Source organism: Larus michahellis, chromosome 7, assembly GCF_964199755.1.
Source record: "Larus michahellis chromosome 7, bLarMic1.1, whole genome shotgun sequence".
In the NCBI taxonomy this organism is placed as follows: Eukaryota; Metazoa; Chordata; class Aves; order Charadriiformes; family Laridae; genus Larus; species Larus michahellis.
The window spans coordinates 267,226-289,777 of record NC_133902.1 but is presented as its reverse complement, the minus strand read 5'-3'; the positions used below and the strand labels follow the sequence as shown (position 1 = coordinate 289,777).

General features: G+C 43.9%; 1 protein-coding gene across 1 annotated transcript in view; it reads right to left on the bottom strand.

The window, feature by feature from the left end:
• Positions 1–22,552, bottom strand: part of CASTOR2 (cytosolic arginine sensor for mTORC1 subunit 2) — a 128,036-nt gene that overhangs the window by 47,124 nt on the left and 58,360 nt on the right. Inside the window, exon 2 of the mRNA XM_074596206.1 lies at positions 14,934–15,004. Coding sequence (XP_074452307.1) covers positions 14,934–15,004 — 71 coding nt within the window. The remainder of the gene's footprint in view (positions 1–14,933; positions 15,005–22,552) is intronic.

Here is a 22,552-nt window from a genome sequence, read left to right as displayed (position 1 = left end):
TCACGTACTCTAAAACCAACTCAAACAATAAACGTAGACTGTGACTGAGGAGATGTGGTTCATTCCAACTTCAAAAATTCAGTAAATGTGGAAGTAGGGAAGTTGGAACTGAAGAGGGATGCGTAAGTCTCGTAAAATAAACATGAGAATGCTTCAGTAGAACATGGTGATGCAAATCCCAGAAAGAGCAAACCCAAAAGAAAACAGACAAAACTCATGCAAAGCAAAACTGGGGACGTGTTCACCAACTTCTGCCTAGATGGAGTGCAGAAAGCTTGGAGAGGGACTACAGAAGAAAATAAACTTGAGTTTTTATGCTACTATGAAGGAAGTTAACCACTGTAAATCGTATCTTACACCTGAAGTAGGTTCCTAGAGTCAGGATTTAGGATTAAAAAATTCTGTGATTCACTTTGATATGTATATTCAGAGATGGAGGGGAAGGAGAGAGAGAGAGAAAGAGGGAGATATGAACCCAAATATATTGTGATTCTTTCCTTTTGTCTTCTGGGGATAAGGGTTCATATTTTATAATTTTATTCTTCTCTACCAGAAGAAAACCAACTGGATCTTTTTCTGTTAAAAAAAATAAAGTACTATAGCTGTAACACAGTTGTCAGAAATGGGATTTTAAGGGAAGATACACTGTGCATCAGCTTATCAAAAGGCAGAAAGTCTTACAAACTTTCTCACTACTTCCCCAGTAGAATGGAATGAAAGCAAAGATTCTCTGATGGACTGTTAAGAAAATCAGCAATAAACAATCAGTTCTCAATGGAGGGACTTTTGCAGGACAAACCAACAGGGGCCAATAGGGGCCCCTGGCAGGACCTTTGTTATTTTACATTTTTATTAGGGCGCTGTTCATCCCCTTTCCTAAAAGTCTTGGAGACACTGAATAGTTCCTTGAGAAACATCAAGTCAACGTTCAAACATCTTTAAGAATTGTTGGGAGGAGAACTGTGCGCAAGACAACAGGCATCATTATGCTATGGTACAAACAAACAATACCCAAAACCCGATGAAATTATCCAAGAGCAGGTTTAGAGGATCTGAAGTACGAACTCACAGAGAGCACATGCTGCTGTATGTGCTGACAGAGGATGTCATGGAGACTGAAAGAATGACGAGGCTTCAAAAGGAGTTTAGACAACTTTGCAGTGGATTGGTACACTGAGCGCTATTAAATATGGTAATGTGGATTCAACCTGTAATTTAGGAATCCCTCCGTTGTTGATTGCTGGGGAACTCTAGTGGGGAAGGAAGAATACAAACTTTCTGGCTCATCTCCTATCCTTGCAGATCTTACACAGAGGACAGACAACCCGTGGGCATTGCTCACGTAGCCACAAGCCAACCTGAGCTGACAACCCCATTTTTTTCAAACAGATCAGCATCTCAACAGAACTGGCTAAATCCAGATTAACACAGACAATAAGTTTTCACTGTTATTATATACTGAAGTTGATGCAGTAATCTCTCTTTCATCGTATTACTGTGTCTGAGCAGGATATCAGTCACCTAAAAGCAAATGGACACAGGGAATCCATGCCAGAAACCTTCAGAGGAGCCCTCTGGCCAGTCGTATGGGACGTGCATGGAAAGACTGCTCAATCAAACGGCAGCGGTAAACGCTGACTGCTGATTAGCAAACACCTAATTAAGGTTGCAAGACTTTTAAGTAGGCATCCGATATATCAGAACTGCAGTTTTGCATCATGGTTATATAAACAGGACCTTAAAGAAAGAGCTCAAAGCTCTGCGATGATGAGGACTTGGTATGGGAGTTGTCAGAATCATAAGCTCTGGAAAGGAATTAAAACAGGGACTAAACAGTGAAAAAGAAAAAAAATTCTTTTCTTTTAGATTCAAGTCTTCAAGAGAAGCCAAAGAATTAAAGGAGAGGAAGGACTCAACAAACAACCTCTCTCTGCTGCCACCGGAGGGAATTCAGAAATCATCAATTTGTACAGCCCAATGCATAAAGCTTCCATAAGCACAAATCATCAGTCAGGATCTAATTAACATAACCTGATGCTAACACCCTTTCCAAATTGAATAAATGATTTGGAAGAATAGTTGACTTGTACGTTTGTTTCTATCACTGCCTGATTGTGTACTAAGTGCATGAGCCATAAAAGCAACATATGGGCAACTCCGCAGTGTAATATAACCCCCAAGAAGCTACAGCCCTCAACTATAGGTAAATCTCATACGCTTTCTTGTTGCCTGCCTGTCTCTAAAACACAGAGCCTCAGCTGTGCAAGTCCTGTTATTCTTGCTGTGCTGATAAAACATATTTCTGGAAGGTGGTTACGGCTGAAAGACAGATTTACCGATGACACAGTCCAAAAAGATGAGAAGCGTTTTAACCACAGGGGCAGGAGATCGGGCATGCCTTTAGCATTATGCACTGAGTATCACAAGATAGACGCATCTCTGCCAAGGGAAGCTGGAAACGCAGCTCACTCGACTTTCTCATCTCTAAGCCGCGTACAAAATATTAGTGCCATGGTCAAATAAAACATTCTACCATTTTAGGCACGTTGCCTAATTAGAGGCCATTGTTATCTGAGAACACTGTTTTTGCAGCTGTCAGGAAATTAAATAACCCAAGGGTAACTTGGAATTAAATGAAGCTGTACAAACACATAGCCCAGCTCTGAAACCCTGACGCTGACAAGTAGCTCCTCTGCTTTCCAAGGGACTAAGCATCTAACTAGGGCATGCAACTATCCTTTTCCATCAAGCCATCCGATAACACAACACTGGTCCTTCCTGAGCGGCTGATGCGGTAGTCCTTTGGAGACTAGGAACTTGCAAATCCATATGGATGCACAGGCACTGCATTCTCTCCACTTAGATAATCAGCACCTCCTGAGGAAAGACCTTCAGTACAAGTGTCCACTAAGAGACCAATCAAGGACTGATAACAGGAAATGCTTATACAGAAATTCCAGCTTTCATCTCGTTTTCAATTACTTCTCCTCTTGCGATCCTTGTAAGTTTATACTTTGACAGCAATCTAAAAACTAAGATGGTTATACTTTTACTGTGACTTCTAAAAAAATTAAACAAAAAGGAGGAGTGCATTCCCAATGAGATCGGCACAGTCATGTGAAATGCACAAAAATATCCATTTAGAAAATGTGTTTACGGTGGCCTCCTTTCTTAGCTTCCTACTTGTGATTTCTGCTGTGAGAAACAAAAAACTCAGACTAATAGCAATAGTCTAAGAGCAAGGAAGCAAGTTCTTGCCAGGCCAGAGACTGATTTAGCAATAAACGGCATTGCACAAGAAAGTCAAGTCGTAATGTAGTTGTTAAAATGCGATAGCACGCTTCCCACCTGGCTTTGAGCACAGAGGGGGAAGTGACTCACTACGGACTATTGAGAGGATCACTAGAAAACTGTGGGTTTACAGTAGTGTCTTAGAACACATATTCAAGTCTTTGAACTACAGTGCTAAATAAAGTCCCATGTTGAAGTAGATGGCAATTTGGGCTTGTAGCTAAGGCAAAATCTGATCCAGCTCACAAAGCGTGGGGTGACTTCAAACAAGTCAATTCCGTCTCCGCTTTATCAGTTTCCTCATACGTGGGAGAAAAAATTTAATTCTTACCTCAGAGGGGTATCATAAGACAGGAAGTATGAATAATTCCAAAAACAAAGCATCATTATTATGTTTGGCTAAAAGTGTGGAACATGGTAAGGTAGATTCCAAAAATAATCATTATGTCCACTCTCACTGGAGAACCGGGTTAGGGAGACAAATCCAGGTTAGGCTCCAGTCTGCTCGCAGGAAATTAGGTTGCTCTCTTCCTTCCTCTTGATGGGATAACGCATCACTAATAATGAGCAAACCTGGAAAATCAAAACCAGATCCAAACTCCAAAAGCTGGTGTTTGCTCATGAGAAGGAAGAAGGGAGCAGAAATTGGCTTTTTTCTTTTTTCTTTAAACGATAAGCAATGAAGATTAAAAATTTGGCTCAAGATGTATTCAGAGCATGGACACGGGTGTATCTGTCCTTCTGCACAGGATTGAATCCTGAGTGCCCTGACTTTGTTGCCCTCTCTGTGCCATGATCAAGAGCTGGACCCTTCACAACCTGTCGATCACGGCTTTTTGCTCCCAGCCAGGAAAGCATCACTCACAACCAGCCTCTCCTCACCCACTCACTGCTTCGCCAGCACACGGGCTCCGCAGTCCAAAAGAACTGAGGGTTTCGTCTCTGGTAATCAGGGCACAGGAACTGCAGAAATCAGCAGATTTCCAACTTCCTGACAAAACTTTCCCTGTGTTTCAAAAACCCTTGGCAAAGGCTTTGCTCGCAGAGTCTGCAAGCCGGGGGGTGGGAAGGACCCAGCCCAGACAGTTGACGGCAACGCTGACGGCTCAGGTTACTGCCGGCAAGGCGACGCAGACCACGTGTTTCACTGGAAAACGAAAAACACAGAAATAAAAGAAGATCAAAAAAAGAAACCGACGCAGCTGGACTCACATTTCCAATTCCTTCTGTATTTTCAAACAAAACAGCATAAGGAATAATTTTTTTCTTCTTCTTTTGAAAAATCACATTTCAGACAGTATTTCACCCGACGGACAGAGCAGAGCAAATAATTACATTTCAAACAAGACTTGAAGATGGAGCCACTAAATTCCTAACTGTTGTATGACTGTAACCTTGAGGTTGTGAGACTTAATCCTGTGTAAGATTAAATACTAAGATATGAGATTTTAAAAAGATTATGCAACTTTTTTCATAAAAGGGTATTTTTTTCCCCACCATAATCTCCAATCTGTTCTGCTGTAGAGATGATTTATTCAGTAGGTCTGCAAGTGTAGCCATTGTAAAAGTGAATCCTGTGGGACAGAAGCTACCTCAATTATTATTTATCATGGCCCTTGCCTGTTACACTATCAAAGCGTTTCCACATGTTTACTAATTAATCTTTATAAGGCCTGTTATGAGGTGATTTAATAGGATTATCCCTATTTTTCAGATGAGGAAACTGAGACACAATGAGAGACTTGTCCAAGGTCAAACAGAAAAGCCTGCAGCAGACCTGGGAACTCCATCCCTGCTCTGACTCCCTGTCCCTTCACCTTGCGACTGCAGCTGCAAACCTGCTCGCCCAAGAAAGGCTCATTTGCCCAACAGGCAGCTCTGCCAAAACCCCGGAGAGACCTTCTGTGACTCTCAGGCCAAAAGCCTGAGGATGACGGTTGGCCAGCATGCCACCATCAGCTTAATACTGCACACAAAGGAAAGAACATCCCTTCTTTGCTTTAATTGCACAAGAATTAGCTCAAAGCATCGAGCCTCCCCTCAAAAGAGAACTGTTAGTTTGGAGTCAAATACATGCATCATTCTGCATTTCCAGAGTTCAACACAAGGAATTAAACTGATTGTAGTAAACCCCAAACAACTAGACACATTGCGCTGGGATCATGAGAGCTACCCTTGATCCATCATCAGCTCTGGAGACTTTGTACCAAGGCTGGCAGAAAGCTGGAAAAGACCCATCACTGCACCAAGAGAAAATAAAGTTGGTGAAGTTTTAGGGCAGAAAACATAGCTTAAGTCAGAAAACCTATGCTATGAGGACAGGCTGACAGAGCTGGGGGGGGTTCAGCCTGGAGAAGAGAAGGCTGCGGGGAGACCTTCCAGCCCCTTCCAGTCCCTAAAGGGGCTCCAGGAAAGCTGGGGAGGGACTCTGGAGCAGGGAGTGTAATGATAGGACAAGGGGGAAGGGTTTTACACTGACAGAGGGGAGATTGAGATGAGATCTGAGGAAGGAATTCTTTGCTGTAAGGGTGGTGAGCCCCTGGCCCAGGGTGCCCAGAGAAGCTGTGGCTGCCCCATCCCTGGAGGGGTTCAAGGCCAGGTTGGACGGGGCTTGGAGCAACCTGGGCTGGTGGGAGATGTCCCTGCCCAGGGCACGGGGTGGCACTGGGTGGGCTTTAAGGTCCCTTCAACCCAAACCATTCTGTGATTCCCACCTCTCCTGAGAGCCTCGGTCTAGGTACAGACAGGACATAAGTTTGTTTGGCTTTCCCTCCTGATTTGACCAGGAGGATTCCCCCGAGCCTGCCAGGGACAGAAATTTTCTCACCTTGACGAATGACTGCTGATCCTTGGGAAAACTGAGGCACAGAGGCCTCCATCTCCTGCACCAAAGAGAAAATCTGGCAAATCTGCTCCTAGACCAACCCTAGGGAGTGCTGCCTGCTGGCATTTTGCGAGGGTTTACCATAAATGAAATGTTTTCTCTGTTTGCAGGTGATGACAGACTCGTTTTTTGGAAGGTTCTTGTAGCCTCATCATTTCTAGACTAAGGTCACAGCATTTACGAGACGCCAAGGTGGAGGAAATCCACGTCCTTGTCAGGTCACAAACTTGAGAAACGTATGTCTTGACACTTAAAAGTAGGTTCACAACCAGCAAAGTTTGGGAACTGAGGGCTGAATGCTTTCAGCCTGGGGAAAAGGGGTTCATTTCTCTGCTGTATCCCTGATCCCTCAGCTCTCCCTGTGCTTCAGTTCTTGACCTGTGACAGGGGGTAATAGCACTTCCTCATTGCTCATGGGGTGCTCCACATAAAATTCACTCAAAAAACAGGGAAAGATCATGAATTACAGTCCTACCAGCGCTTAAAATATACAAATGCTTCAAGAAGTCTTACAGAGCATATTCAGCCTTGTCCCTTGCTCACCACTGGGTGTATTGTTTGCCACCCTGGCAGACTGTGGATAGCTTCAGATAGAGGCAAACAATGAAAGCCACAAATTTCCCCTAAGCCCCGCCTAAAGAAACCCCAAATCAAACCCAACCCCACCAGTGGAACATCACGCAAATGGTCAAATGCTGTCTAGTGAAACAAATAAGATGGGCTGCTGCTACTTCTCTGCTGAGATGCATCTTGCTTTTAGAGACCAACTGAAAATTTCAGTGAATCGTTCCATCATTTCAGCCAGAAAAGCTTTTTTAGGTCCTGCATTTATGAGAGCGGGTTGATAAGAGTGAGCCATGGTATCTATCTGCTCATCTATCTCAGACTTTGGAAAGTGCTAGGAAGCAGCCAAGACGTAATAAATTTAAAGAAGGAAATCATGGCCAGTCAAGCGGTTCAGGAAGAGATGTCTGGGCTTTCTCACCACAGGCTGCGAAACAAAAATAGATATCGATACACACCCATCTGCTGGAGGAAACAGTCAAAAATATGTATTATTTATGCGGCATTTCTTTAAATAGGAGCAAGCAGAGAAACTGGACCAAAAAAGTTTACGTGACAGGTTACAAACACAAGAAATAACGTGGGCTATCAAGATTAGCAAAACTCACTCACATATAAGCTCGAAGGAGAAGCTACAGTGCTCCTTTCTCCAGGTGACACAAACCAGACCTTGGAATATCACACATTTCTCATCCTTCCTTCCCTTCCCCCAAAAGCTGTAACTACCAAACCCTACTGCCTCTTGGGAGAGGGCAGAAATCCCATGTAATCACAGCCCCCCAACGCATTTATTGATCTACATCAACATATATGCACTGCAGGAAGAACCTTCCAAACCGAGCACATATTTCTAATTATCCAGTAGTCAAATCCCCATGTTTTTAATTTGAATGTAGGTCATTAATACCACATTACTTAAAACACCCTGAAAACCACAGACACGGTGTAGTCTGCCCAATACAGAGATCCAAAAGAGAGCGATTGTGCACGTGTTTAATAGAGAAAAACATCTTCTGCCTAGCAACCAGCAAGCTCTCCTGGCAGTCCAGGGGAAGGAATTCAGCGCTATAAATGTCAGCAAGCAAATTAAGCTACCGAGCCTGAGATACAAAGGCCTAGTCACTGGGCAATAAAAAATTAAAGGGAAATAGTTATAGAAGAAATATTAAAAAAAAACAGATGCATCTATTAGCTTGCTTCCCTCTGTATCTTTAAATAAAGTTACAGATTGCTCCCAGCTAGATGGGTTCTGTGCTTGCACTTATTCATAACCTGATTTCTTGCCCATTTTATATACAGGATGAGAGAGAGGACACTGAAAGCAATTTACCATTTTGATGTTATTGTAAAAGGGACTCAACGTGGTACTAAAGCAGATGATGGTCCTGAATCCAAGGTCAGATAGGGAACAGGTTGTCTGAGGATGATGGTTATCAAAAAAAGTGCTGCCAGCAGGAGGACTTTTTTTTTTCTTTTTATCCTTTCTTTTTATTAGAATGAGGTCAACATTTTATGAATTCTGACAAAATCTCTCTGCCACCCTAACTAGGTGAGATTTTTCAAACAGTTCCATTATTCTTAATGTACTGGGCAATTTATTGTGAGGTACGAACAGAGATTAAGAGCCTCTTCATTCTGGAAACTCTGTAAATGTATGGATTTCTGGCCTTGGAGAAGACACTTGCTGTATCAAGAAGCCAAAGAAGGTTACAGGAAGGACTGTCACCGCCGTCTTGCAGCTGAACCTTGGTGTGGGGAGACTGAGAGTCTTGCTCTATGTTCACAGAGGGCATCTGCACCAAAGGAGGAGATGTTTCCCACCACTGCTTCAGTATGGAATTCCAACTGCCCTTCTTCTCTGGTTCAAACCCAGAAGAGATCAGTCAGGACCTAAGGTCTGCTGACTGTAGTGACCTACATGAAATGGGCTTGCCAGTTCTAGGAGAAATAAGACCAGATTACATGAAGGTGATGTGTTCTCCTTATTCACCCCCAGCTCCCCTGAAACATGCATATTTACCGACTTAGAAATCACAAGGATTCACTCCTCTCTCGACTCCAGCATTTGATTTATTTTCCCCTCTCTGATACCTTTTAAGTTCACTGCCTAGAGAGAAGGCCTGTAACGCAAAGGACACCAACCAACTCCCAAGGCAGTGATCTCACCTTGAAAATGGTAGCAACATGTTGCTTTACCATCTTCAGGACAGCTTCACCTGGGTGACAGACTGACACAGACCCCATTTATGTAGATGTTCATGGAGCAAATCAACAGCTGCCAAGGTCACAGAGGAGGCCAGGTGACGGCAGCAACCAGCTAGGGGTTGTTCCCGAAATGGAGAAAGAAGACTTACAACTCCACCCCCTGCCCTGTAAGAGGTCTCAAAAAGGGAGACTCCTCTTTCCATCATAAATAGGGCAGAAACTCAAAAAAGCCGAACTTGTTGCCTTCAAGGTGCAAAAATACTACCTAGCCATAGGAATGATAGTACAGAGGAGCTCCTTCTCCTGGTAGCACATAGCTAGGTCCCAGTGGTGGCGATTCTGGGAAGGTTCTTATCAAACAGTTCAGCTTCGTTTCAAGTGGATGCAAGAGGTACTGAAACAAAGAAATACCTGAGGGTAAACTGCTGCCATCTCTCACCTCCATGCAATTGGACCAACTTATATAGATGGATGGGCTCTTCCTTCATTAGGTTTGTAGAGAATGAAGGTGCTTGAGGGAGACTGTTCTTCGTTTCACACTGTGTTGTGCAATTAGAGAAGTGCTGTAAAATGGGGGGCTAGATGGATGGCATTTCATAGAATCATAGAATCATTTAGGTTGGAAAAGACCCTTGGGATCATCAAGTCCAACCATCAACTCCACTCTACAAAGTTCTCCCCTACACCATATCCCTTAACATCACGTCTAAATGAGTCTTAAACACATTCAGGGATGGCGACTCCACCACCTCCCTGGGCAGCCTGTTCCAGTGTGTAAGCACTCTTTCTGTGAAGAATTTTTTCCTAATGTCCAGCCTAAACCTACCCTGCTGCAGCTTGAACCCATTCCCTCTTGTTCTGTCACTAATTACCTGTGAGAAGAAACCAGCACCAACCTCCCTACAATGTCCTTTCAAGTAGTTGTAGAGTGATGAGGTCTCCCCTCAGCCTCCTCGTCCTCACACTAAACAGTCCCAGCTCCTTCAGTCACTCCTCATAAGACTTATTCTCCAGGCCCTTCACCAGCTTCGTTGCCCTCCTCTGCACTCGCTCCAGCACCTCGATATCTCCCTCGTATTGAGGTGCCCAGAACGGGACACAATACTCCAGGTGTGGCCTCACCAGTGCTGAGTACAGGGGCACAATCACCTCCCTGCTTCTGCTGGTCACACTATTTCTAATACAAGCCAGGATGGCATTGGCCCTCTTGGCCACCTGGGCACACTGCTGGCTCATGTTCAGCCGCTTGTCAATTAGAACCCCCAGGTCCTTTTCTGCTGGGCAGCTCTCCAGCCACACTTCCCCAAGCCTGTAGCGATGCGTGGGGTTGTTGTGGCCCAACTGCAGGACCCGGCACTTGGCCTTGTTGAAGCTCATGCCGTTAGCATTGGCCCATCGGTCCAATCTATCCAAGTCTCTCCGTAGAGCCTCCCTATCCTCATGCAGATCAACACTCCCGCTTCGCTTCGTGTCATCTGCTAACTTGCTGATGATACACTCTATGTCCTTATCAAGGTCATCAATAAAGATGTTAAATGGAAATGGTCCCAACACCGAGCCCGGAGGGACACCACTTGTGACCGGCTGCCAGCTGTATTTAACTCCATTGACCATCACTCTTTGGGACCGCCCATCCAGCCAGTGCTTGATCCAGCAGATCATATGCTCATCCAGGCCATGAGCCGCCAGTTTTTCCATGAGAATTCTATGGGGGACAGTGTCAAATGCTTTTCAAAAGTCTAGGTAGACAATGTCCACAGCCTTTCCCTTATCCAATAATCAGGTCATCTTGTCATAGAAGGAGATCAGGTTCGTCAGACTATGCAGAGAGCACAGGGGCTACGGTATATCTGCACCACACACAGGCAGCTCCTGCTTTCAGCCAAACCTTGGGAAAAAACCCAAGCTGAACTCAAAGAAATATTCCTATATTTCAGGAAGCAGTAGCCACTTGATTTTTCTGCCACGTGCTGGCTGCACGGCAGGTGATAAATGCAAGGATTTTACATGGCTGTCCAAGCACCCCGGTAGCTGAGACATTTGTCTTCATGCAGGAGGGCCCATGGCCAAACTCCTTCTGCTAATTCATCTCAGTATCAGCCAGGAAAAGAGCTTTCTGTGCACTGTCCCCCTGTGTTATTTGCTGAATAAAATTCTTCCTCGTTAACAGGCCAAAGCCCAAGAAATGGCCACTGGAACAAACAAGGTTCTGTGCAGATATAATCCCCACCTTACTGCCGGGGAATTAAAGGCAAAGAATTAGGCTGTAGCCATTCCCTTCCAGCACGACGAATGCTTAAGCAGGTTACGGCATTGCACTGTGGATGTTTTCTGGGGAGAAGAAATAATGACTTCTTTACCAGCCCGACTCACTTGCTACTCTCAGGGAAACAAGCCTGAGGATTATTTTTTGACAAAACAGTTAAGAATGATTACTCCATGTCAGTATGTTTGAAATGTTAACCTCAAGGATTGCTGAAAGTGCCAGCATTTCTCCATCTTATTCTTTTTCCCTTCAGTGCTGTTTGTGACATGCAGGGGAAGGGGCCTGGCTAACTTGAGAGATGACACCTAACAGGACAATCTTCTCACCGCTGCTGCAGCAAAAATTCATGTAGGTGCCTGAGAAAGAAAGGTCCTAATTTTCCACAGAGAAAAGCCTGTTGTATACTTAGCGACATCTTGGATTCTGCCAACGGGGTAATTATTTTCAAACAAGTAGAGATTAAATGGTTGTGGGACAGCATTCAGGTGTTTCCATATATGATGATTTGTCGTCATTCCCCGACCAGCAATGACATCATAGTCCCACTAACCCAGATGAACTAATTTAGTAAGAGAATCATAGAGCCCTCCATGAAAACCAATGATAACCTGGAAATCTGGATTAGTGTCCTGGTAGATCTCTCCATATGGGGTGTACAAAATTTCTTTTATGACTTGGCCCCGGCTGCTAAATACAGCTAGAGGTGTTCCAGTCTTATCACAAGCAACATAATATTCTTCTCCACTGCTTGAAGATCGTAAAATAGGGATGTTATTTCTGAGCTAGTATGATCGTACAAGTGAGTAAGAGACTTCAGAGACTTACATTGGGTTTGGTAAGCACTGGAAGAACGAAAGTTACCTGGAAGAGGAAAAAAAAAAGTCACTTCTTGTTGGTGCACTTGTTACCTGAACTGCTCACCAAAGCTGAAAATTTACCCTGTAATTGTTGAGCCGAACCTGACATTTGTTTGGTCAGGTCAAGAAGCAGCTGATCCACTTGAGGCAGACATAACTGGTCATGTTTTGCAAGAAGGTGGGACGCTGCAGTTCGTACAGATGTTGATCCTGTTCAAGCCCATGGGCTGATTACAAGCTGTACAGAGGCCAAGCGAGATTCCTCCTCCTGAGACATTTATAGCCAGACCGTGAGGGGAAGCAGGGAGTGAAGCAGAGCCCTTTCACTGTTACAAGGCATCCTAGATGAGAGATCTGGAGTTCCTCCAGATCATGAAAAACTTACGGTATACAGAAATGAGGAACAGGGATGGAACAACAGCGGAGATTGTGGTCAGGGCTAACCCTGAGAGGAAGCTTTGGATGTGGTCGTGACAATTCATAAAGAGCATGGGCTAGACACAAACCCAGAGGACACGGTTAGGAGAGTTAGCAGGATGCAGAGAATAGAAGTCTTGCAAGAAGATCATCATGATCAAAGAAAAGGTGATGAAGCTGCCAGCTCCATGACACTACTACCTATGCTGGGTTTTGCACCTAGCTTCCTGCCATGCCATGGTAGAAGATGGCCTTGGCGTGCTCCTTCCTTCCCCTGCCTTGCCTGGAAGGTGATCTTTTCTCCTGCAAAGACTCTATTTTATTACCCCAACTGCACGCGGTGTGTTTGAAAAAAAGGGATGTTACATGCTGCCAAAACTATGGCCCAACGGAAGCCACATGGGTGCCATAACTATCAGCAGTAAATCCATGTGTGTGTATGAGAGCCAAGGTAACAAAGTCAAAAGCGTCCAAGGAGAGACGACTGCTGCTTTGAAGTGCAGCTGCACTGCCTGGTTTACAGAGATAACCTGGGGCACCAGCGGGACACGCAGCTCCCTGAGGACGCTGCTCTGGCTAGACCTGGGATTTGCTCCAAGTACAACCAGTGGCACACACAATGCAGCACGACTCCCCACTACTGATGAGCAAAACCACTGCTTGAGCTTACCTTTGTTTCAGGCTGGAATAATTTTCAGAGAGATAAATAGCAGCGTGGCCGCTAGAGGCTGCACGGGGGTGGTTGCAATCCAAACTTGCCACCAGTGATTGAATTGAGGAATCTGCCTTGTGCCAACTGGGCAGAGAAATGAGGGCCATGGATATTGCAGGCACAGATGTGATGCTGGAGGATGAGCATGCCCCTCACATGGCAAATCTGCAGGGACAGCATGGTTCAGTGACGCAGACTCCCTCCTCAGAATGGGAATCTCTGGGTTGATGCTCAGCCACATGCTGTGTGCCCTGGAATAAAACCTTTTCTCCTCCTTTGGTGACTTCTGTCTTAAAATGAAGCTCTTAGAGGGAGGCTTTGCATCCTACTACTACGGTTAAACCAAATTTGAATCTATTTCCCCCAGCTACCACTGATAATAAAAAAGCTGATACTACCAACGGTAGTAAGAAAATGTTCCTGCATATCCCCCCTGAAAAAATACAACAAGGGACGTTCTGGCAGCAGAACTGTATGTCACCTCCGCTTTTGGGAGCAAAAGCAGAACACGTGACATACATTTTCAATCAAACCCCACAACTCTCAAATTAGAAACAGCAATAGCTGTAAAGATCCAGTCACCTATTCTCAACCTAGTGATTATTTTATGAAAATGTTTAGCCACCATCGTAGCGTTCTAAAATGTAATAATTTATTCTATTATATGTTTATGCGTAATTCTGCTGAAACTGAAAGGGAAATAATTCAGCAGTGCTACTAATTATAAAACTTTGACTCTATACTAAATAAAGACGGTATAGTTTCTAATTTTCTCCTTAGGGTTTGGATATTACAAAACCATTGAATATTACAGTGTCATAAGTAGCCACCCAACAGTTAATTCCTATTCAGGAATGAAATCCTCTTTTTTCATGTTTTAATGAAATTTCTCCAAGCTGGTAAAATGTGTAGACTTTTAATTCCAACCACAGAAAGCAGGGATTGAACAAAAATAATAATAGCTGCACAACGCTTCCTCATTCCATCACCTCAATAACATGGCTATGAACAAAACCTCCCCACATGATAAATGTTATTACAAACTATTTCCATCCACAAAGCCAAACCATTCTCTCCATCCGCACTTGCCCAACGCCAAGCATCGGCAGCTCCCAAGCACATGCCAACCACCTTCTCTGACACTCAGCCAACTCCACCTGTGACACAGGCAGAGAGAGACCTTCACCCACCATGGGCAAAGATGGCACATTTATTATGGAGAGAGCTAGGTGTAAGAAAGGGGGATAAATCACAGCGTTCAGTGATGATCACAGCGTTCAGCTGATTCACAGCTCCACAGCACTGCGATGGTTTTGGGGACGATACAAACTACTCATCTCCAAGGGCTCCTTTTAAAGAAACAGGCTGGATGAACAAGCTGGAGACACATGATGTAGTGTGCTTGTGGAGGTTTGGGGACAAAGCCCGGCTCATTTTAATACAACGATATGCAGATGGTTTTACTTTTTCAAATACGCTTAAGCTGCTCTTTAAGATTTGTGTGTGCTCTTCTCCCGGCATTAAAATATATTCATATTCCATGTGTGAAACACCTTGTAGAGAACAGCAGCAGAGACAGTGTGCTTAAGTGATCAAAGCCCCTTTCATAGCTGTACTACTAACACTGACAAACAGACCTGTTTTACAAACGCTTTGCTTATAATCTCAGCGAGAGATGACATGTTTTCCTCCTCCACCCCCACGCTGGATACCAAAATGGCACACGCCAACACTTACCTAGGAAGCCCTCTTCATCCACAATGATGGTGTAGTCCTCTGGGGTTTCCGTGAGGCTGAAGAACTTGCACCTGGCAAAGGCAAACAGCAGGAGAACACGGTTAGGTACTGGACTGAGCAGAGCCTGCTCTTCCACCTAAAACAGAGGTCCTTTCCCACCGAAGCTGTGCTGGAGAAAAGAGTCACAGTCTGGTGTTTGTGGACAGGCCTGAGGCATTAACAGAGCTAGAGTTTATTCCTGGCTCAGCCACTCACAGTGCGTGACCCACATTCCCTGCTGCCTGCCTATGCACAATGGAGCTGGTAAAACACTTATTGGTTTTATGACTTAGTTCTTAGTTACTTTTCTTAATTACCATATCCCTTAAGGCTTCCCCCATCACAGCCCAAGACCTGCTGTATTGCACCGACACAGAGCAAAAGGCTTCGTTCACCAACTTATCACACCAACACCCTCCAAAAGCCTTCCCATGGTTCACGCATGCACCCATCTTCCCTTTTTGCCCACTCAAGTTTCTTGCCTTGTCGAGGTTTGACATCTAATCTCCCAACCAAGCCCCAGTATCTCTTCTTGCTCCTTCAGAGGCTCTTCCCGCCAGCAGACAGCATCCCAATCCCCTTTGCAATCCCTCATTCGGTGCCCCCCTTCCCTGAGGAGCTCCAGGTGAAGGGACAAGTGGTAGCAGCCATCGAGCACATGAACACAAGGTCGAACTCCCCCCTCTCAATCTCCTACTGCCACTGTTCTGCTCCATGCTCGTCTTTTGACACCGCAGGCCATAAGCAGCACAGCCTCTCCATCTCATTCAGCACTGGGCACAATGTCACCTCTAACACGAGATACAAAACAAATGTGACAAAGGATTCTTCCACTGTAGACACACAAACAAAAAAAGCCTCAGCCTTAAGGTTTAATACCACATACAGTCGAAAAGTTTTTTTCCATGACACAACAACAAATGTACAGCAACATCTACTAAAAAAAAACCCAAACAAACAAAACTTTCTCCATCTTCTATCCAATTGGTCCCCAGCAACAGCAGGAAGGTTTGCACAACATTTGGCAAACTCGCATTCACCTTCGGCAGAGCACGCCCTTGTGAAGCATCCGCGCAGTGCTGGCCGGCTCCCCCGACCCACGCAGGGCTCCAGCCCCTCCAGAAGCCACAGCACAGGGACTGTGGTTGCTGCCCAACCACACAAGAATTTTTTCCCTCTAGGAAGCTAAATTGGGTGCAACAGGAAGAGCCTGTGTCTATAAGGACCACAGAGCAGGATTTTGCAGTTACACTGCAATACTATCAGATTTATCTGAGGCAACCTACAGAAAATATTTTAAAATCTGGAAAAAGAAAGATTGTTCTTAAGGCCCACGAATTCCACAGCATGTTCACAGTATAATCCCCGCATGGAGTGCACTTCATCAGGACTCAGCAACCAGGGACTACCAGGGCTTGTCGGCGCTGCTGAGCATGCGTCCCGAAGTCTTCAGGACTTCTGAAAGCCCAGAACTCCACACTGGTGGCTCAAGACACCGAAAAATGGAAGCATTCACTTGATTAGAGAATCAGACTAAAAACTGGCTGGAGCATTCTTTTGACTGGCTGAAAAGAACAAAGATTGCAGCTATCCCCTCCAAAAACAACCGGGAGAAAAATGAGATAGCTGCTGCGCTCCCCCTCACCTCATCAAAAAAACGAGAAGAACGAACATGCAGCTCTATTAGCGATCTGCCATGAAACCAACAGGACTTCATGTAAATAGAAAGTATTAGACAACCTGCCTTTAGAGACTCGTCCTGTTTTCCTGGAAGCATCCGTCACGACAATCAAGTATGACACGCTTTCTCCCAGCACAGACGTATCCCTATGAAATACAGAAGTGGCCCCACCACAACAGAAACCACAACTTAATTATTTTGTGTCATTGGTGATAGCTACTGTGACAGCCACATTTACAAACTCAACTCTCTCCAGGAATAGTGCCAAGAGAAGTAGAAAACAGTAGCAGCCCAAATTTTTCACTCATACTTCTTAACTGCACAACGATGCTACCTGTGCCACGGGTGACCCAAGCTGGGTAAAAAGGACTTCTGGGACGCCGCTCCAGGTGGCTTCCAGGAGATATAAGTATTCATTATATAGTGGATGAATTCCCTGGGGAAGTCACTGAAATAAAATTCTTTGCTACTTATACCCCACCCAGCCACGTGCACGCTGACTAGGGAGAAACTAGTGGTCTTAAAGGAGGAAACATTAATATTTAAAAAAAATAATTAAAAAAATATTTCCTGATCTGCAGTGGCATTTATGGAGAAATTTTCTTCCCTTCCAGAACAGCAATACATGCCTGTGTGCAGACACTGACCCGAGCAGAAAAAGTATGGTCGTGACAGATGCCATTTTCTTAGCACACATCTAAAAATGATGAAATTTAAGGGATATGTACAGATGAAATCATAAAATCCCATAATTGCTGGCTCAGAACGCATGTCAAAACCTCACATCTTCATACACCAGCTCAAAGCCCAATGCCCACCTCACCTCAATTCTGTAAAAGGTCAGCATCATCGAGCCACCTGAATTTAAAAGCAAAGACTTTTCACCAGCATAAAGACCAGTGGTTCTCGTGGTATACATTCACTTTGTTCAAGCCAATGACATGTTCTTTTTCCCAGGGAAAAGCTAAAAATGAAGACTTGGAATTGCAAACATTGTGCGATAAAACACAGCATGGAAAATTTTCTTACCATCACATGCTGCCAAAACTCGGGTCCTCACCCTAAAACCTGTGCCTCAGCATAGATACGTTCCACTGTGCGTACAGATCAAAAATTATGTCTTGAATCATCAATGACAGAAGGAACTCAATGTCATACTTCTCTCCTGCACTATACTATACGTGCCTGTTCCATTCAAGTTATTCCAATCATTTCTCTTTCCCCTTCCACCAGTTCTCAATAAGCTGAACGCCAACAGCACCTTCTATTATCACACCAAAGCCAAGAAAGAAAAAGAATTGCCCTTCAATCATTTTGAGACATCAGACAAACAGTAATTCTCTAAGTATGTGTGGAAAGCTTATGTGTAAGAAGACAATATTTTTAGTTTCCCAATCGCCAAACCTCAGATAGATTCTTCTGGATTTCTGCCTTCTTTGTGTTTCAGCACATTTCCACTTCAGCACTGTTGCTGACTTCGACTGCCTGACAACATATGTCTTTTTCCGGCAACGCAGCAAATGTAGACCAATCTATTATTAGATCTCTGAAACTGCAAAGCTTACACTGTGTGTGGAAGTAATACCCAAGCTCGCACAGAGCAGGAAGGCATGTGTAGGATGCAGCAATAGCATCATTTCAGTTTGCAAACAGCATTCATGTCTCCCCAGGAGCAGAAAGCAGGCAGGCAAGCGTACTGGTTGGCCTTCCTTGCAGGTCCACACCAGAAGTGTCTCCTCAAGACATTTGGTCTCCAGGCCTGCCTAGATCACAAGGGCGGTAGTACCAGAATGCATGCAACTTCCATTGGTTCTGGGTCACACACACAGCACGGGTTTGTGGGAATACTGCTATAGGTCATTTGGAAGTTCAGCACAGACGGTGGTCTTTAAGGAAGCCACAAGTCCCATCTTCTCATTTGTAAGGAAACTACTTCATTAATTGTTGCTGAGAGTAAAAGGTTACAAAGCTGTCTGCTCCATGCAAAAGATCCTTCCCAGACGCAGGTGGGCAGCTGGCCTCCCCACATGTCAGGAACCATGGCCAAATGCCATTCAAAAGCAAAATAAAGCCTAAAAGGCATTTAAATACAAAGTCAGGAGGTAACCAAAAAGTTTGCAAAGAAGCAGTTGAACTGAGTGGGAATTAGGAAGCAGCAGCAGGAAGTTGATCTGAGTGAATATGAAAAATATAATTTGTTGGGCTTTATTCGAGGCTGTCTTCTCATTTTAGATGAGAAGGGATTTGTATGCTTCACTCTGTACATTATCATGACAATATATATTCTTAGTGCAGAAAGACAGTCTCATGCTAATCTAATTCTTGGTGATCTTAACTTCTTTGCAGTTTTATAAATAATGACAAGAGGTGGATTCTAGTACGACATATTGTGAAACGTATTTAGGAAAGCAGTAAAGAACACTTGTGCTGTTAATGCGTTTTGACATATTTGTGTAACATGTTAAGTACTTTACACCATCTAATTACAAGACTATATAGTCAAATGGCACTGAAAATTGCAAACAGTGAAATGGCTGGTGTTTTCTAAACAGCATATTTGTTTGTTAGCCAAAACACTTTGCCATCTTTTTGGTGAGACTGATAAAACACAGCCTAGCTGAACTGCAAAGAGAAAAAAAAAAGCCCCCTGCAATAGGTGTCAGTTGACGTTCCACTCAACACTCAAATCAGAAAGTGGTGGGTTCACCTTTCTTACAGTAACTTAATTCTGCAGCCTGATATTAGAAGGCTGCTACCCCATTAAAAGCAGCTTTACTGTTCATACGAGCTGTTTAAGCAAACCCCACACTACTGTCCCTACCAAGGAAAACACTAAAGATGTCACCGCACTGTTAGAAATGGTCAAAGGACAACAGTAACATTCCTCCCTGTCATCAGCTGTGCTCAGATCTGGGACGGAGACATTAGCAAATACAATCAGGGACCGCCTAAAGAGTCACTGTGATAGCAGAGTTTGGTTCATTACAGAAAGTTAATCATTTTCAAAACCAACACAGAACAAAACTAACAGATTTGTGGCCAAGGAAAGCAAGTATTCATGAACAGACATAAATTCAGGGAAGTCCTACAGACTGTGCTATGCCAAAACTTCCAATGCGATAACCACGATGGTCTTTTCTAATCCATAATAATAATAGTGCCAGTTTAAACTACAGATTACATTGCATAAAGTTAACCCAGTCAACCCCTCTCCTCACTACTTCTGTGTCACCGGGGAAGTTATCTAAGCCTTTATTTGGACCTTGAGACAAGTGGGAGCAGAATAACAAAAATGATCAGCACCCTGAAGGAACAGAAATCGAGACAAAACACGAAAAGGATGACCTACAATACAGAAGACAGATAATAAATAAATAAATAGATGCGGATGTGCTGAGAAAGATACTGATCTTAAGTACAGCTTACTGATAAAGCCAGGACACACAGCAAAAATAAACAAGGATTATTCAAAAAAACCGTCAGCTGGGTGTCTACTATATTTGCCTTCCTTAGTTAAACCAGTATCAAACTGGGGTTGAAGTCTTCATCAAAACAGTTCCACGTGGTCTGGACTACAAGAGCCCATGCAAATCAAATTACTGCTGCGAATGAAAGATTAGCAGTAGCTTGAAACAATACCAACTAGTAATTCTGATATGATTTCTATTTTTCTGGAGTCATACTTGGTCAGTCCGGACTTTCCAAGCTGCAGATTAAACAAAGCTACAATATTCAAGGGTTATCCTGCAATATAACCACAGGAGATATTTTTTTGGTTCTATAAACACATACCTGGAGTTTCTTTTGTATGACTAGCAGAGCCCAAGTCACGATGCTTTCACTAGGCAAAGCATAGCACTTGCAGTACTGCATTCTAAAATTGTTACTTCGGATACTGAAACATCTTTCCTTCATTTGTCATCACAGCATTTTTTTTTTAATACTTCCTAAAAAACAATTAGAAAGCAACATGCAACCTGGCTGGTTTATTTTTTCCCCTTCAACAGATTCCACCATCATATTTAGGAAGATTCTGTAAGAAAAATCTGTTTTATCTTGACTTCTGTGTAGAAGTAAATTCTTGCCAAATGTGAAGAGAGAAGCCAAAACGACACTGAAGTAGTAGTAAGGAAATACACCGCGTGAAGAAACTAAGGCATGTTACATACTGGAACGGAGAGGAAAGCTCAGCTTACTGAAGGAAACTACATAAGAGATGAAACGGTCCGAGTCCACCCAAGTGCAGGTCCCTCATTAAGCCACTCCATCTGATGAATGTGACCGGCACTGGTTTCCCATCCCAGCACAGCTGCCAGCAGGCAAAGAGCCTGCGGTGCCTCGCAGGGATGTACTGCAGGAAATATAAATGCAGTTTAAGACCATGCAAGTGTTACTGTGCTCATCTGTTATTGGTCCATTGAATGAGATAAATACAGAATTATTTTTTTTTGTGTTCTGAAAGAGAACAATGCACAAACCGATGACTTCAGGTGTGGACATACTGAAGTTAACATATCTTCTATACCCGAGACTTATCCTGGGCATGAATCTGTAGAATAATTTACTGACCTGATGTAATTAAAAGTTATTCTTAGCACAGATTTTTCTTCCCGGGTCATAAATTATTTGAAGCGAGCTCTGCGGTGCAATTTTTACTTGGAACGTCACCACTCACCACCTATATTAGCAAATGGGGCTGAATCAAAAACCTGGATCTGAACTTTACTGCTCTGGCTGGTGCCCAGATGATGCAAGTGCCAGGTGCTTGGCAGGACTCCTGCCTTCCACACGCTGAGAAAAGTCACCCAGTTACCTACAAATGACTCACTTGCACTTTGGGACTCCAGTCTGCAAGGCACCACGTAAGCATCCTCAACAATAAGGGTGCTCGAGGGTGCAAAGCACAAGGACGGGAGCCTGCAGCAGACCTGCACCCACACTGCACCTCCCTTCACACAACCACAGGGCGCCATTCTTTAGGTTTTAGCATTCTTACTGGGTATTTCGCAGTACTGGATACTGGCACTCATCAGGATTTGGTGGATACACTGCATCTATCTGGTGCTCAAAGAGGAAGCAGCTCTTGGTCTAAAAAATCATCGGTTATAGCAACATAATTTCAATTTTCCTGAAGTAACCTTAAAAAAATAATTTTAAAAACGTAAAAGGGAATTACCTCACCTCTACTTCTCATTCACCGTTTTCCTTTGTCTTCTCTGCCATCTTACTTCCCAAAAAGGGGCAACAGAAGTTGAGGGAACAAATTCTTGATAATCAAAACCAGCAAATCACTTGTAGTTTCAAGCTGGAAAACTTCCTTTTAGTTTTAATTGGAATACAAAATCTCATGCCAGCAACAAACATTTCATGGAAGGTACTATTCCATTGTGACACAACTGAGCCTCTCAAATCTTAATTCCATAAAGAAGCTTCACTGGTTAATGCCTCCTGCTTGGGAAACGCTTGGTTATCTTGGTGCCGCAAAAGACAAGGGGGATGGAAGAAACCAGCAGTCATGGTTCAGAGTCACAGACAGGAACAAGATTCTCCATGAATCTTAAAGGTAAAAAAATACTAGAACAAAACAGCATTTAGGTGGGTATATGCTCGTGTTTACGCTCCTACACTCCCTTCTCAGGCCTTTGAGACGGTGCTGTGTTTCACAGCATGCGTGTCTGACACATACACCTCGCTCAGGCTTAACCACAGGGTTATCTCTCTGCCTTGCAGATGTTGCAGGCACTACGAATGCTGCCTTTGGAGCAGGTTTAACAATCTCATCACATTAAGTGAGGTACAACAGACCCCACCTTCCTCTTCTGCAGCCCTAGATGAGTTGCATGGCACAGTGCTGGCCTTTTCCCACCTTGGAAAGCTCGTTTTTATCATCTGCTTCAGC